Source organism: Lactuca saligna, chromosome 6 (assembly GCF_052625555.1).
Source record: "Lactuca saligna cultivar CGN05327 chromosome 6, ASM5262555v1, whole genome shotgun sequence".
NCBI lineage: Eukaryota > Viridiplantae > Streptophyta > Magnoliopsida > Asterales > Asteraceae > Lactuca > Lactuca saligna.
This window is the reverse complement of record NC_136422.1, coordinates 150,294,382-150,312,946: the sequence shown is the minus strand read 5'-3', so window position 1 is coordinate 150,312,946 and position 18,565 is coordinate 150,294,382. Positions and strand designations below refer to the sequence as shown.

Here is an 18,565-nt window from a genome sequence, read left to right as displayed (position 1 = left end):
GACGAGGGTCTCATCGGACAAACATTTCTTCAAGTTTGACACATGAAAGGTAGGATGTACGTTATTGAGTTCCTGCGTTAGACGAAGTTTGCAGGCTACCGGTCCGATCCTTATAAGGATCTCGAATGGTCCAATATAACTTGGGTTTAGTTTCCCGCGTTTTCCAAAACGTATTAGTCCTTTCCAGGGCGAGACCCTCAATAGCACTTGGTCCCCAACCTGAAATTCCAAGGGTTTCCGTCTTTTGTCTGCATAACTCTTTTGTCTGTCTCTTGAAGCCTTTAGTTGTTCCCGAATTTGTACGATCTTCTCGGTTGTTTCTCTTATGATCTCCGAGCCAGTGAGAGTGTTGTCGGGTACTTGTCCGTTGGCTAGTTGCGTGTCACCCACTTCAGCCCAGCACAGTGGTGATCTACACTTGCGACCATAGAGGGCTTCGAGTGAAGCAACTTTAATGTTGGTGTGATAGCTATTGTTGTATGAAAATTTGACTAGTGGTAAAAAGGTATCCCACGCCTTACCAAAATCGATTACACAAGCTCTTAGCATATCTTCCAAGGTCTGTATGGTCCTCTCACTTTGACCGACGGTTTGTGGATGGTAAGCAGTACTCATGTCTAGTTTCGTTCCAAGAGATTTTTCTATCAACTACGAGAACCGCGAGGTGAGTCTACTATCTCTGTCACAGATAATGGATATTGGCACACCATGTAGTCATACAATCTCTCGTATGTATGTTCGACCTAGCTTCTCCATCTTGTTGGTTACCTTTATGGGTAGGAAGCGTGCGGATTTTGTTAATCTATCAATGATTACCCATATGGTGTCTAGCCCACCTGCTGTCTTGGGTAATTTGGTTATGAAGTCCATGGTTATCCGTTCCCACTTCTACTCGAGTATTTCAGGTTGTTGTAGCAATCCCAATGGCTTTTGGTACTATACCTTGACTTTGGCGCAAGTCAGACACTTGCCCACATAGGTAGCGATATCTGCTTTCATGTTCGGCCACCAATATAGTTACTTGAGGTCCAGATACATCTTGTCCGAACCTGGGTGCATGGAGTATCGAGTCTTGTGAGCCTCATTCATGACCACATCTCTGAATCCCCCAAACTTTGGTGTCCAGATCTGATCCATGAAGTAACGAACTCTATCACCCTTAACTTCAAGATTCTTATCCATTCCCCTTAAGGCTTCACCTGCCACGTTCCCTGTTCTCAAGGCTTCCCTCTGAGCTTCCTTGATTTGTGTGGATGGGTGTGAATGGATCGTCATGGTTAATGATTTCACACCGCGGCCCGAGTATTCCTTTCAACTAAGAGCATCAGCTACTACATTCGGTTTTCCTGGGTGATAGCGAATCTCGCATTCATAGTCATTCAACAATTCAACCCATCGTCTTTGCCTCATGTTAAGTTCCTTCTGATTGAGAATGTGCTGAAGGCTCGTGTGATCGGTGAAAATCATCCATTTCGTGTGATAGAGATAGTGTCTCTAGATATTTAGCGCAAAAACGACTGCTCCTAGTTCAAGATCGTGTGTAGTGTAGTTGACCTCGTGCGTCTTGAGTTGTCTTGAGGCGTAGGCGATTACCTTTCCTCATTACATTAGCACACATCCAAGACCTTGATTAGATGCATCACAGTAGACCACGAAGTCTTCTGTTCCTTCTAGTAAGGACAATATAGGTGTGTTGCATAGAGCTTTCTTCAGTGTTTTGAATGCAGCGTCTTGTCTTTCTTCCCAATTGAAAGTAACACCATTTTGGTTCAGGGTGGTAAGTGGTTTTGCAATCTTTGAGAAGTTCTGTATAAACCTTCGATTTCCAATTGAAAGTAACACCCAAGAATTGTCGGATTTCCGTTGGGGTTTTGTGAGCTGACCAGTTCTCAATTGCCTTGATTTTGGAGGGGTCCACGTGTATCCCGTCTTTACTAACCACTTGACTTAGGAAATCTACTTTCCGAATCCAAAATTCTCACTTTGAGAATTTTGCGTATATTCCGTTTCTTAGAGTTTCCAAGATTTATCGGAGGTGTTGACCATGTTCCTCTTTACACTTTGAATAGATGAGTATATCATCTATGAAAACGATCACAAATTTGTCCAGGAATGAACGACACACTCGATTCATTAAGTCCATGAACACCATGCCAGGGCATTTGTTAATCCAAAGGGCATCACTACAAACTCGTAGTGACCATAATGAGTTTGAAAGGTTGTTTTGGGAACATCTCCTTTTGAGACTCGCAACTGATGATACCCGGATCTCAAATCGATCTTTAAGAAATAACTCGCTCCTTCGAGTTGGTCGAACAAGTCATCAATGCATGGTAAGGAATATCGGTTCTTGATAGTGAGCTTTTTGAGTTCCCGGTAATCGATGCACATGCAGAAAGATCCATCCTTCTTTTTTACGAAAAAGACTGGTGCTCCCCAAGGTGAGAAGCTTGGCCTGATGAATCCTTTGTTGAGCAGTTCATTTAATTGGCTAGATAATTCTTGCATCTCAGTTGGCACCAAACGATACAACAACTTAGCTACTGGGGTAGCTCTAGGAATTAAATCGATCCTGAACTCGACTTATCATTCTGGTAGGACATCAGGAAGATCTTCAGGGAGGACATCAGGAAAATCGCAGACTTCTACAATGTATTTGAGGTCTTTCCCTTATTTTTTCCTTATCTACTACGTGGGCTAAGAAGGCATAGTACTCCTTACGCAGGTATTTTTGGGCTTTGACGCAAGAGATGATTTGTAAATTGGTACCGGGTTTGTCAGCATAAATGACAAGAGTTTCGCTGCTTGGCAGGTATAGGGGAACGACCCTTTCGTGACAAAGAATATCATCATGGTGTAGGCTTAACTAATCCATATCGATCATGACATCAAAGCTCTTTATAGTGATCGGCATTAGATCGATTTGAAATGAGTGTTCGTTTAGAGTTAGTGTGCAGCCTATGTACATATCATTTGTCGTTTCTATCCTACCGTTTTCCATTTCAAATGTAAATCTCTTATTGAGTGATTGAGGATTCTATTTAGTATTTGAATTTATGACTCACGAAAATCCTTTCTGCACCACAATCAAAGAGTATGCATGCATAAGCGTTATTGAGGAGAAACGTACCCGTAACCACCGTGGGATCCACTATTGCTTCGTTCTGCCCTATTGCCAACACTCTTCCTATGCCGCCAGCATTCCTTGCCTTAGTGTAGTCTCTCTTGTAGTGTCCAGCCTCACCGCATCCATAACATGCCTGGCCCACCCCGACTCCAGGGACTTGGGTGATTGGTCGCGCCGGTGCCTTACAGAAACGGGCAGTTTGACCTTTCCTTTTGCAATTGTTGCAGTGCATTTCCTGAAAATTTCCGTTGTGACGGAAATTACATTTGTTTCACTTTGGTAGGTTCCCCGCATATTTCTTCGCTGGTGCAGGGGTAACTGGAGCAGCAGTGGGGGTAGTAGCAGCATAGACTGCCACTAGTTGTTGTTTCTTGGAAGGATCTTGTAAAGACTGACCCTTCCTCTTGTTCCAAAACTTCTTCTTGTTGTTGTTGTTGGTACTGATGTTGTTGTTGTTGTTTCCTATGGTTTGCTCTAGGACAGTAGTTGTGAAGCCTTGATAGATTCCATGGTCAATGAGAGTTTGTGCCAACTGTTTGGCTCTACCGAAAGTGATTGGTTTGGAAGCTAGTACACTTCCTCGAATCTGGGGTGACAATCCCCAGATGTATCTTTCGATCTTCTTGCTCGCTAGAGCAACCATCCATGGGCAAAGGATTTCCATATCATTAAACCTATTGGTATAGGTTGTGATGTCTGAGCCTACCATAGTAATGCCCCAAAGTTCCTGCTCTAGCTTTTGTACTTCTCCCCTTGGACAATACTCTTGCATTAACAGTTGTTTTAGATTCTCCCAGCCCCTAGAATTTTCCACTACAAGGGTTAGTGACTTGACGTGTCCATTCCACCACGTCAAGGCTCTCTTGGAGAATGTACAGGCGGAAAATTTTACCTTTCTCACTTCCAGACATGCACAGATCTCGAAACCGCTTCTATTTTCTCTATCCATTGTGATAGAGCAATTATCCCTCCGGGTCTGTTAGAAGTCATGGGCTTGCTATTGGTGAAGTCCTTGAAGGTACAATCCCCTTAACGAACTTGACGTTGGCCATTTGTAGAGCTATTCACTCCTCCTCCCAACCCATTATTACTCATCTGTGCCATTGATGTTGTTACTACAGCTGTTACAACAGCTATGAATGCGGCATTTTCCGTCGATGGAGGTGGTGGTGGTGGAGGTATCATGCCCAGCCTGGGTCTTAGGTTTGGACGAGGAGGCATCGCGTTGCCAATAAATAAAAATAAAAGATTATAAGTTTTGGTGGTTGAGAGTTGACTAATAATGAGTTAACTATCTTTAATGGTTCAAGAATTTGGTTTGACCAACACAGGGCTTTGAGTTTGATTCATAATGGAGTTTGAATAATAATAAACAAACTCGTGAACTCGAATTAAATGCACAGAATTAACACACGAAAGAGGTATGCCCTATATATATTAAACATATGGTTGCGTTACATCCGAAGTTAGAAAATTTTGACCTTTCTAAAGGTCTCTGATTACAGAAAGTTAGAGAAGGTAAGACTTTTAGCCGATGGTCCTATTTAATATCAAAATTTAGGAGTTAGGCGAGCACTACTTGTTGTGCGGATTACGCTTGGAGCTTCACTCCGCATCCAATTGCTTAGCTCCCATGAGACGCATGTCAAAGGGAGCTTGTTGCTCCCTCAAATCCCTCATTTCGGAGAGAGCTGCAGTCATTTGTTCCTGTAGGGAGTTAGTGTGGAGTTGAGCATTCCCTTTTAGCATGTCTAGGTGATGGATAACAGCTACATTCTCTTCCATCCTTATGTCAACCTTGCGAATCCGGTTTGCTTGGACTCCGGATTGATAAGTCTGATTGGCAAGTTTGCCTACCACAACTGGGAGCGCTCAATCAGCTGAAATTCCTCCGCTAACATTGTAGAAGTCCATACACATACCGTAAGGAGGATGCAGTCCTTGCTGCTGGCTCCAATGGTGGATGTGGCTTCCCCAGACGGGAGTTGGTCCTTGAAATCCCATCCTGAAAGGAGTTCGAACTTATGGAGGTCAGACGGCTGGCGGATTGATTACCTCAGGCTCTGAAGCTGACCTATCTAAATCTTCCTCTTCCTCGTCTTCCATGGGTTCCTCCTCAGGGTCGTCTATAATCCATCCTTCATTACCTTGGTTGGGGTAGTTGGGGTCGTCGGGGTGATGAAATCCAGCCATTGAGTCTATACGAGAATAGTTTTAAGAATTGACTATAAGCTAAAGCGCGTAAAGTTTAACCTGTAAGTTTAACGGTTGAAGATAACCAAATACTCCCATAGTATTCTTATTGATATGCTCTTGGTAAGTTTTAAATTTGTTGTCCACTGCAGACACTCCCTAGCATACGTTAGTCAACTCTCGGACAAATATAGTTGATCAGACTATATTCATCCCAGTTCCGGTTACATATCCCAAGGCACACCTACACTACACAATTTATTTACAATACTTCTATATTGCTCTAAATATGAAACTAAATCATTGTATGCATGTATTTGTGCTTTTACGACTCAAATAGTTGAAGTTAAATGAAAAGCGATTCAGGTGTAAAAACATTTTATCAGAGACTTTGAGTCCCTATGCATTTATAGTTTGTATATCTTATGTGGTTCAATATACTTAGTTCACTATAAACAATGCTTTGATACCAATCTGTCACACCCGCAAACCAGAACGGCGGAATCGTTCAAGGGCAGATGACTTCATGTAGTATCGTAACAATTGAACACATAGTAAAGAAAGTAATACAACCATCATATATATAGTTTAAAAGTTTACATTTTTGAAAGGTACTTGTTTCAAAACCAATTACAATATGATGTCAAAATGAAACTAAACTCACGCCACAATGTCCCTTCTTCAAAAGCTATTTGTTTACCAGTTTTACTGAATTCCTGATAAATACAAGTAGTTTTGAAAGAGTATATTAGCATTTAAGCTGGTGAGTTCATAACTATTTAGTAACAATGTCTGTATGAAATAAAATGAAATTGTTTGTAGATGTTTGAATGGTGCTAGAAAATCCCATATTTTCTACTATAGTAGATGGTAGTTTAATTGTTCTAAAACTTGTAATGCAATAGTGCTTTTCATGCCTAAAATAGTAGGTTTTATGTATAAATCGCTAAGGCATTTGAAAAACCCCGTAAATCAATGTGTTTTTAATACTCCATGTGAGTCTTATAACCTTGATATTTGAACAGGATGCCTATAACAACGTTCTTCAAGCGTTGGAAGGTTATGACGTTTGTCACCCCAAGCCCGTCGGCCTAGCTATAGCTAACAGCCTAATTGTGGGATTGTCAATCCCGTATAGATCTATACACAAGTATCACACTCCCCTACAAGGGATTTTTTTATATAATACAGGACTTAATCAGCATACTCGAAAGTACGTGAAATGTCTCACAAAACTTAGTATAAAGCAGATTTTACGTACGAAAATGTCCATTTGTTCTTGTGTATGAAAATATCTCTTTGATATAGTGTTTCTAGTATTTAAATGTTCATGATTTTCTCGTAAACTATACCTATTATAGTTTTTCAAAGTATGTGTTTCGTTCGTATAGTAAACCCTAGTGTAATGCTCACTTGTTATGTAAAGTATAATATTTATAGTGACGTAAATGATCACATATACTTAAAGTATAAATAAAGTGTTTGATTTGTATATATATATATATATATATATATATAAACATGTTTTATTTCCAAAAGACAAGATGTTATCGATTATATATATTGCATACGAAAGTTCCCATATGGTAGTTATGAATCACATATGATTTACTTGATAAAAGAGTATATAGTGAAACTTTATGTTACACACGATAATAACCATGTGTTTACTTGTATTCCCCACCTCCCCCCCCCCCCCCTTGAAAGTGTATAAAAAGCATTGATAACATTTGAAAGTGTAGTTTATAGGGGTATGAACTCACTTGATTGATGGGAGAAAGCGAGATGATAATCGAGCAGAACTTCGACTTGGAAGTGTGGATTTTTCTCGGGAATCTTGGGAGTCTCGAGAGTGTAGAACCTTCCTTCGGAACTTGAGTGTGAAAACCGGGGCTTCGGGATGGCTTTTCGAGGTAATTATGCAGAATAACAACACTTAGATGGAAAGAGATGAGCACCAAACCCGACACCCTTAAGCTTCTATTTATAGGGGCATTTCTGGTGTGCCACGTCGTGGTCAACTGTGCCACGTCATGGTAAGCAAAATGTTATCCTTTTCCATTGATTGGACGCCCTCATTCACTTGCCGGGTCGCGGGCTACTATGTCGCATCGTGGCTAACCTGACAGCCTCGAATTCCGGGTCTCGAAATTGTAAAATCCGTAACTTTCACGTACGAGCTCCGTTTTTGACATTCTTTAGATACACGCATAGGTGAGAATATACTCTACAACTCTCATTTAGACTTTGTCATCTAATTTTGAATTTATTTTTAATTATTTATTTTTAATAGGCCGGGACTGGAAAAGCCTGTTAAAAATCCATAACTTCTTCATCCGGCGTCCGTTTTTGCCAGACTTTTTACCGTTGCGCTAATATGGTTGAGACCTTTGATTCTCATTTAGGTTGTTCCGGCCAAAAGTCTCTCGATCTCTATTTCGAGTTTTTAACAGTCTACTGCTATATCTGGATCTTGGAAAAACCATAACTTCCTCATACGCAGTCAGATTTGGATGTTATTTTTACGTACGTTTACGGTTTAATGATATCTACAACTTTCATTTAGATACTTAAGGCTAAAAACTATTTTATTGAAACTTCGCGTTTTTCGTTAATTGGTGTTGCCGGTTTTGTCGGAAATCTTAGAATGGTCATAACTTTTTCGTTATAACTCGGATTTTAGTATTCTTAGTATTTCCGTAAACCTTACACAATATCTAGCATAGTAGGTAACCCAATAGAGAATTTTGTACTTTTTATTTTCGAAGTTAATTTCATTATTTCAAAAGTGGTTACAATACTTGACTTTTTAGCTCATTACATAGAGTCGAAATATCGGGTTGTCACCATTTGTATGAACAAGGTTTTACATTTTCTTTTAATAATGAATTTGGTAGTATTAATTCTTATCACAACGGTGTATTTTATTTTGAAGAATTACCTTGCAATGGCATATATGAAATTGTGATGCTTGTAGACAACTTAGGAAATAATGTGTTGCATATTGATTCTTCCAATGATTTAGATAAAGCATGCTTATGGCATTGTCATCTTGTACATCTTAACAAGAAGTGCATAGCCCAACTCTAAAAGGATGGAGTGTTGGAGTCATTTGACTTAAATAGATACGACACTTGTGAATATTGTTTACTTGGAAAGATGACAAAGTCACCCTTCACAGGAACTTGTGCAAGGGGTGAGGGTCTATTCGATCTCATACACACAAATGTGTGTGGACCGTTCAGAACCATCTCAATGGAAGCTAACCGGTTCTATGTGACTTTTACTGGTGATTACAGCAGTTATGGCTATATCTAGTTAATCAGGTATAAGTCAGAAACCTTTGAAAAGTTCAAAGAGTTTAAGAAAGAAGTGGAGAATCAGTTGGGCAGGAAGATAAAGATGCTTCGATCCGATCAAGGAGGAGAGTATCTTAGTATCGATTTCCATGACTATCTTAAGAAATGTAAAATTGTTTCACAGTTGACTCCACCTAGGACACCACAGCTTAATGTTGTAATTGAGAGGCGAAGTCGTTAATTTGGTCCCAACTAAAAAGGTTTCCAAAACACCTCACGAGATGTGGACAGGGAAGGTTCCCTCGTTAGACCATATCAAGGATTGGGGTTGTGAGGCTTTCGTAAGACGAGAGACTCATGACAAGCTCAAACATCGTAGTGAGCAATGTATTTTCATCGGCTACTCACAATAATCCTTTGGATATCTCTTCTATAGACCGAGTGACAATGTTGTGTTCATTTCAAGGAGAGGTGTCTTTCGCGAGAGAGAAATCATATGCCAAGGGGAGAGTGGGATACAAATTAACCTTGAAGAGCTTCAAGAGTTAAGTGATGAAGGAGCCTCAAACACTAGCACTCAACCCAAGGAGGAAACTCCTATTGAACCAATTGATGATTCCTTACCTCTAAGGCATTCCGGTAGAGTTAGGAAGGCACCTAAGTTTTATGGTTTCCATATTACTACTGAAGGTGATACATTTATCAGTGATAGCACATTGGTAAATTTGGATGAGCCTAACAACTACAAGAAATCCATGGCAGGCCCTGAGTATGTTAAATGGAAAGAGTCAATGGATAGCGAGATTCAGTGCATGTATGACAATCAAGTTTGGAACTTGGTTGACAATGTACCAGGCCGTAAGACATTCGGGTGCAAATGGATATTCAAGAATAAGACCGACATGGATGGGAAAGTACACACTTATAAGGCGATTGGTTGTGAAGGATTTTACTCAAGCTCCTGGAGTTAACGATGATGAGACCTTTTCACCAATGGCCAAAATTAAATCTATAAGGGTTATGCTAGCCATAACTGCATTTCATAATTATGAAATATCGAAAATGGATGTCATAACCGCTTTCCTTAATGGGAAGTTGGTTGAGGATGTTTACATGAATCAGCAAGAGGGTTTTGTGAATGCAGAGCACCCTAATAGAGTGTGTAAGCTTGAGAAATCCATTTATGGATTAAAGCAAGCATCTCGCAGATGGGATCGTTATTTCGATGATAAAGTCAAAGAGTTTGGTTTTCCGAGAAGTGAGGATGAGTCTTGCGTGAATGTCAAAGCTAGTGGGAGTACAGTTGGCTTTCTCGTGTTGTATCTGGATGACATACTGCTCATAGGAAATGACATCCCAACCTCGCAGGAGGTTAAGTCCTGGCTTGGTAGGTGTTTCGCTATGAAGGACCTCGGAGAAGCTGCTGATATTCGTGGGATAAGGATATTGAGAAATAGGAGTAAAAGACTAATAGGACTTAGTCAAATTACCTACTTGGACAAGGTGTTGAAATGTTTCAGCATATAGGAATCCAAGAAAGAAGAATTACCTATCCGAGCTATACCAAACAGAGTAAGACTCAAAGTCCAAGTACACATGCTGAGATAGAACAATGAGTTAAATACCATATGCCTCTGTTGTTGGTTCGATTATGTATGCTATGACTTGTACTCGCTCTGATGTAGCCTTTGCTTTGAGCATGGTTAGTAGATATCAAGGGAATCCTGGTAAAGCACAATGGACTGTAGTAAAAAAAATTCTCAAGTACTTACAGAGGACTAAGGATTGGGTCCTTACCCTCGATGGGAGTGATGACTTAAGAGTGAAAGGGTATAGTGACGCCAGCTTTCAGACTGACAGAGATAATTTCCTCTCTTAATCAGGTTGGATATTTACACTAAATGGTGGAGCAGTAACTTGGAAAAGTTCCAAACATGAGACTGTAGCTGATTCAACATGAGAATCAGAGTATATATCGCAGCAAGTGAAGCATCGAAGGAGGTAATATGTCTATAGAACTTCATTGGAAAATCTTGGATTTGTACCAGCTATAAAAGATCCTATGGAGATTTTCTATGACAACGAGGGTGCGGTAGCCTTAGCCAAGGAACCAAGGGATCATGGCAGATCCAAGCACATCGACAGAAAATATCACTTCACAAGAAATCACGTAGAAGAAGGACTCCTCGTAATGAATGGGATATCATCAAAACAGAACCTAGCAGACCCCCTTACAAAAGGACTGAGTAGGGTCAAGCACATGCAACACGCTAGAAGAATCGAGCTGAAGGACGATATTAGTTTTAATGATTAGATAGAATTTTAGAAATTTGTAATAGTTAAAATTTAATTTGCATTTGATGATTCAATAAAAGGTGTTTTTTATTTATAAGTAATGTCATTGTCTTGTGTCGATTGATTACTATTGTTTCATTTTGCATGTTTTGACTTCCAGAATAATAATATTATTCGAACTATCCATAGTTAATCATACTTTGGAAGTAGGTTATGAAATAATACTGTCATGAATGGGTTTTTTATGATTTTCTAAGGTGTTAGACATAGAAAAAGATTGCTACAAACATTCATGAGTGCTCTTGAAATAAGATTTGAGTATTGGACTAAACCCATGCTCACATATCACTTCATGGAATTTATCACGGGTGATTGTGAGATGACAATACCGTATAATCCTCAAACCAAGATATATGAGTTGGCGATTATTCATTGGTTGTACATTGATAGTAATAAAATGCATCGGTAACTTGATGTTATAAAACAAGATGCTATGTATGTTTCAATGAGTAGTTAGTAGAAGCGTATAAGTCAAAGTTTATCTGTTCCTTTTATCATAAGAGGATTAAAAGAAATATCTTGGTCCCCTCGATGATTTTGTTTTGACTTATGTGTCGGGCCCAGTTAGAACTCAGTTGATGTGTTCAATTAGGTTCTATGTCAGACAAATCAGAAATCGGGAAACAAACTGCAGGACAATAAGTATGACTATGTTCCATTATTTTTCTGAACAATATCTTGTAGAACAGAGGATCATATGATCACTTATCTAATGGACGCATCAGAGTATGACAAGCGGCTTTTTGAGAGCTAAAATAGCTAATCGGATTTTAAGTTGCATTGATGTTTATAGTTGTTAGACTTATCCAGGCGAGAGACTGTTGCATTAAGTGTCTAAGCCCATAATTATAATTCGTATGTACTTGATCGTATAGTAGCATGGTCCATTTAAGGTTGCCTTCAACAGAACAATTTGATAGATAGATATTTGAGTAAGAGGTTATTTATGATTTATTAATATATGATAAGTATAATATATTAATTTAGAAATCATATTATTTAATTAGTATTGATCAAGAATTAACTAACAATTAATATAGTGATCAAAAGAGACTAATTAAATTGATACATATGTGTCGGGCTAATGATCCATGGTTTGGTTTGTGATTGGGCTTATGGGTTAATCCATGAAGTGTTTATCCAAATCAAATGGATGGATCATGGGCTAGTGTGTATGGATTAGGGTTACACATGACCTTTGATATTCTACACACACACACACACACACACACACACACACACACACACATATATATATATATATATATATATATATATATATATATATATATATATGTTGAGCAAAACCCTAAAATTGACCACTACTTGTATTCCAAGAGAGAAATCGGTTTTAGAGTCTCGTTAGCCTCTCTCATATCCATCTTATTATTACTTGGTATTTTTAACTTGTTTGAGGCACAACACTTGGGTTGCTAAGTTCTCAAAAGGACCAAGTCTTACCAACAACATCAACAACATCAAGAGGTAACTCTACAACTTGTTTTATGATTCATATGCTAAATTTTTGTATGCTAGTTTAGGCTTCTGCTTTGGAACCAATGTTGTATGTATAATTAGGGAAAACTTAGATCCAAAGCATTAGGATTGTATGTGCACCATAGGAATGTTAGAGTACAGAAAACACAACAATGATTTCAACTTTTATGTTCGTCCACCAATAAAGTTTCTTGAGGTCCAGGTACATCTTGTCTGAACTAGGATGCATAGAATATTGAGTCTTGTGAGCCTCGCTCATGACAAAGTCTTTGTATCCACCAAACTTCGGCATCCAGATCTAATTCATGAAGTAATGAAATCTGTCACCCTTGACTTCCAAATTCTTATCCATTCCTCTTAAGACTTTTCCAGTCACATTCTCAGGTTTCAAAGCTTCTAACTGAACCATTTTGATTTGTGTGGACACATGTGGATGGATTTTCATCGTAAATGATTTTACTTGGTGACCCGAGTATTCCTTTCGGCTGAGAGCATCTGCTACCACATTGTCCTTTCCAAGATGAAAACGAAGCTCACATTTGTATTGATTTAGGAGTTCGACCCAATGGAATTCTCTCATATTAAACTCCTTTTGGTTGAGGATGTGCTGGAGACTCTTATGATCGGTGAAGATAGTGCATTTTTTACCATAATGGTAGTGTCTCTAGATCTTCAGGTAAAACACTACTGCTCCCAGCTCGAGATCATGAGTAGTGTAGTTGACCTCGTGTGTCTTAAGTTGTCTTAAGGCATAGGTAATGACTTTTCCTCGTTGCATAAGTACACAGCCTATCCCTTGATTGGATGCATCGCAGTATACTACAAAATCTTCTATCCCTTCTGGGAGACACACGCACAGGGCTTGCTTTAGCGTTTCAATTGAGGGTTCTTGTTTCTCTCCCCAGTTGGATGTTACACCCTTCTAAGTCAGGGTGGTAAGTGGTTTAGCATTCTTGGAGAAATTTTGTATGAATCTTCGGTACTAGCCAACAACGTTTAAGAATTGTCGGTATTCTAGGTGTTGCCCAGTTTTTGATTTCTTTGATTTTGAAGGGGTCTACATGTATCCCTTCCTTGCTGACCACGTGGCCCAAGAAATCAACTTTTCGAATCCATAATTCACACTTTGAGAACTTTGCGTACGATTTCTCTGCCCTTAGTGTTTCCAAGACTTTTCATAGGTGTTGACTGTGTTCATCCTTACTTCGTGAGTAAACTAGTATGCCATTGATGAAGTCTATCACAAATTTGTCTAAGTACCATCGACATACACGATTCATTAGATCCATGAACACTGTGGAGGCATTTGTTAATCCAAAGGGCATTACTACAAACTCGTAGTGACCATAACGAGTTTTGAATGCAAGTTTTAGGACATCCTCCACCTGGGCTTGTAGTTGATGGTACGCCGACCTCAGATCGGTTTTTGAGAAATAGCTTGCTCCCTAAAGTTAGTTGAATAGATCGTCAATTCGATGTAGGGGATATCGGTTTTTGATGGTTAGTTTATTTAACTCCCAGTATTCGAGGTACATTCGGAATGATCCATCACTCTTCTTTACAAACAGGATCAGTGCTCCCTAAAGCGATAAGATTGGTCTAATGAATCCTTTAGTTAGTAGTTCGTTCAGCTGGCTGGATAACTCCTGCATTTCCTCCAGTGCTAGATGGTATAGGGATTTGGCTACCGGGGTGGCTCCAGGAGTTAGGTCGATTCGGAATTCGACTTGGCATACGGGTAGTACACCTGGAAGATCTTCTGGGAATACGCCGGGGAAATTACAGACCTCCGGAATGTCGTTGATGTCTTTCACTTCTTGTTTCTTATCCACCACGTGGGCTAGGAAGGCATGGTATTCCTTGTGTAGATACTTTTGAGCTTTGACACAAGAGATGGTTTTTAAATTTGTACCGGGTTTATCACAATAGATGACAAGAGTTTTGCCACTTGGCAGATTAAGGTGAATGGTCCTTTCGTAACACAGAATATCAGCAAAGTGAGGACTTAACCAATCCATGTCGATGATAACATCAAAGCTTTTTATTGAGACTGGCATAAGGTCTATTTGGAAAGAATAGTCGTTTAGAGTGAGCGTACAACCTATGTAAATGTCGTTAGTGCTCACTATCTTTCCTTTTATCATTTCAATAGTGAATGTGTCATTTAGTGATTAGGGTTTTTGTTTGAGTAAATGTTCAAACTTATAGCTTACAAAACTCCTCATTCCTCCACTATCGAAAAGTATGCATGCATATGAGTTATTTAGGAGAAACGTACCAGTAACCAGCATGGGGTCTTCAGCTGCTTCCCCGTACCCTATGGCCATGACTCTTCCTAAACCACCAGCATTGGTGCTTCTTGCCTTTGGGCACTCTCTTTTGAAATGCCCAGTTTCCCTATAGCCGTAGTAGGCTCGGCTCACCCTGATATTGGCAGCTTGGGTGATTTTTTGGGCCGGCGCTTTACAGAAACAGGTTGTATGCCCCTTTCAGTTGCAGTTGTTGCAATGTATTTCCCGACAAGCATCCGTGTGGTGAAAGTTGCACTTAGGTTGGTTTCCTGCATATTATCGCAATGGTGTTGGATCGGTCAGGGTAGTGGCTGCGTGAATAGCAACAATATGTTGCCTTTTGGTGGGGTCTTGTGTCGGCTGGTTCTTCTTTTTGTTCTAGAACTTTCTTTTATTGTTGCCTCCTTTCGCTTGCTCTGGGACTGGGCCTATTATGCCTTGGCGAACTCTGTGATCGATGAGTCTCTGGGCCAAGCGTTTGGCACTCTTGAATGTAATCGGGTTTAAAGCCATCGCATTCCCTTGAATCTGGGGGGATAATCTCTAAATGTATCTGTCCACCTTCTTACTCTCTGGGGTGACCATCTCGGGACATAGTACAGCTAGATCACTAAATCTGGCAGTATAGGCTGCAATGTCAGAGCCTGTCATTTTGAGATTCCATACCTCTTGCTCCAACTTTTTCACTTTGCCCCTTGGGCAATACTCCTCCAGCATTAAAGTCTTTAAGTCTTCCCAGCTCATCGAATTAGCCACTGGGAGGGATAATGACTTGACATGGTCTTTCCACCAGGTAAGGTCCCTGTCAGAGAAAGTGAAAGCTACAAATTTGACTTTTCTTGCTTCGGGGCAAGCACAAATTTCAAAGACTGGTTCATTTTTCTCGAACCATTTCATTAAAGTTAATACACCCCGCTTCCATTGAAGGATTTGGGGTTGCCATTTGTCAAGTCTTTGTAAGAACATTCTCTTATGTGTCCCTAACTGTCTCCTTGGTTAGAATTTGTAGCACCATTTCCTGCTCCGCTAGTAGCATTGGTGTTGATTTTTGATATGGCAGCTGCCACTACGGCTGTTACCGCTGCCTAGAAAATGGAAGGGTCGAATTGTGGAGGTGGTGGCGGTGGCGGTGCTACTGTTGTGTTGTTGTTCTTGTGCCTGTTTGACTTTTGTGGTGGCATCTTTCTGCCATAGAGTTTAAAGATGAACAATGATAAGTTTTCCATAATGGTTACAAGTCGAGTGTTATTGAACTAATTATATTAGTTCCTACACGCATCATGTTCCGACTTAAAAGTATTTTGTAACTAATTCATGATAGGAATTTATGTAATAATAAACTTATGAATTTTGATTGTAATGCCTCGATGAAATTCTATGATTTGATCCATACCAGGTCCTTCTAAAATCACTTAGTGTATACAAGTTGTATGTAATTAAGATTGAATAGACCTTTCAATTTAATGGGTCTATCTTAAACCAAATACGAAACAAGGAACAGGACCTAAGGCAGGCCCACCAATTCTAAGTCGATAGTGTCTTAATTACATATAACTTTGACATATACACTAAGCAATCATAGTTTTACCATGAGTAAATAATTTGTACAAACAATTTTATGAAACCTGTAGTAATACTCCCAATGAAATAAAATGCATGCCAATTTCATTGATATAATTTTAATACATAGCGTTTGGAAAATTTGACCTTGGTGTAGGTCTATGTTACATCAAAGTAAAGGAAAATTTTGACAACATTACAAACCCTCGAATAGTGTAGTCACTTAATCGTGGGGTCGAATCTATATATATATATATATATATATATATATATATATATAGCGAGAGAGAGAGAGAGAGAGACAGAGAGAGAGAGAGAGAGAAAAAAAAGAGTAGTACCAATGCTTATTTGTATATCTAGTCTATATCAAAATGTAAGTAGGGTATGCACTACTCATGGTGAGTGTTGCTCTGAGGGCCATGAAATGAAATTATGAAATTTTGCATTGCCCGGGTTTCTGCTCTAGATTATGCCATTTAATGTTCTGCCTCTATCACATATCCTTCTAATGCATCTTGACATTCCCGAAACCTTCTAACCTTGGCTCAAGTTGTGGTCACTTCATCTTGAAGGGCATCGGTGTGGTTCCTGGTCTGACCATGGTCTTTATCCAGGCGACGAAGGTGAAATGCGTTGACTTTGGTGGTGGCACAAATTTCCAAGATGTGGTTGGCGGATGCCCTAGCTTGTTCACCCTGGTGAGTGATGCGACGAACAATGACAGGAAGAGCTCTGTCATCTGTCGAGGTTGTAGAAACCTTGTACCATACCGTAGGTGGGAGTTGACCCTGCTCTTGGCTCCATCTATTCAAATCTACCACCCATTAAGGCGTCAGGCCTTGAAAGTTTTATCTGGGAGTGGGGCTTTGGATAGCCTGTGGTGGATTGTAAACCTCTGGTTCTGAGTCAGTGTCATCCTAGCCGAATTCCTCATCTTCTTCCTCCAAATCATTTTCTTCCTCCGAATCATCTTCGGGGTCTTCTTCTATTAGTTCCTTAGGATCCTCCTCGCGATCTTCTTCCATCCAACCACCATTTCCCTGGTTAAGGAAATAGAGGTCTCCCAGTATATGGAATCCAGCCATTGTGTATGTGCGAGCATAGGGATATGAGACATCTATGAAAAACTTAAGTGTCAATTTTTTCTAATATTTTTGAAGGAAAATAGAATTTTAATTTATAAATACTTATAATCAAATTTTGTGATATGACCCATACAGGGTCCTCCTATAATTACCTAATGCACACATGTTGTATATAATCAAAATCGAGTAGACCATCAGGTAAGTAGCTCCACTCTAAACCCACAACCAAAAAAGGAACATGATTTAAAGTAGAATAAAACATCCTAAGTCTATAAAAGTTTTATTATATACAACCTTAACCTATACACTTTGCAATTATAGATCTACCAGTAAGGTTTTTTAGTTTTTATATGAAGGGTTTGATTTATTCTGGTGTAAAGGTTCCTTATGACTTGTTAAATTTATTAAATGTCGATTCCTAAACGTTGTCGTTACGGTTCCCATAAAATATTCCTATAGTATTTTGTTTTAGAGTTTCTTTGGTATGAGGGTTTGGTAAGTTTTAGACTCATTGCTCACTACGACCATTCATCGGCATACGATAGTTATATCCCGGATAAATATAGTTGATCGGGCTATATTAATCCATTATCTGATTAGATACCCCGAGGCCCACTCATAGTGTTCAACTTATCTTAATACCTTTTGTTTTGTTACTATTACGACATTGAACTAGTGAATGTGCTTGTACTTATACTTTTATAAAAATATCATAATATTTTAAAGTATACTTGTACGAAAAAGTGTTATGTCAGAGAGTTTTAGTCCCATTTTATTTATAGTTTGTATATCTTATGTGGTTTAATATATAATACTTAATTCACTATAAACAATGCTATGATACCAATCTATCACACCTCCGAACCAGGATGGCAGAAATCTCCGGGGGTGGATGACTTTCATGTACATTATCATAACAGTTGAGTAATGGTAAAGAAAGCAAACACAATCATCATATATATAATTGAAAAGGTTACATTGTTCCACGAGTTACATGTTACAAAATCAATTACAATATGATTACAAAAATGATTTTTCTGACGCATTAGCGACCCATCCTCAAAAGCTTGTAGTTACCTGTTTTAGTGATTACCTGAGAATACAAGTGGTTTTTAAAAGCGTCAAAAATTAAGTTGGTGAGTTAATAAGCTTTTGTAA

The 18,565-nt window shown here is 39.2% G+C and overlaps 1 protein-coding gene across 1 annotated transcript; it reads right to left on the bottom strand.

Annotated features, from left to right (window-relative positions):
* Window positions 1–14,051: 14,051 nt before the first annotated feature.
* On the bottom strand, window positions 14,052–14,489 carry LOC145003010 (uncharacterized). The gene has a single exon (XM_078962177.1). The coding sequence runs from the start codon at window positions 14,487–14,489 to the stop codon at window positions 14,052–14,054; it is 438 nt and encodes a 145-aa protein (XP_078818303.1).
* Window positions 14,490–18,565: the final 4,076 nt, after the last annotated feature.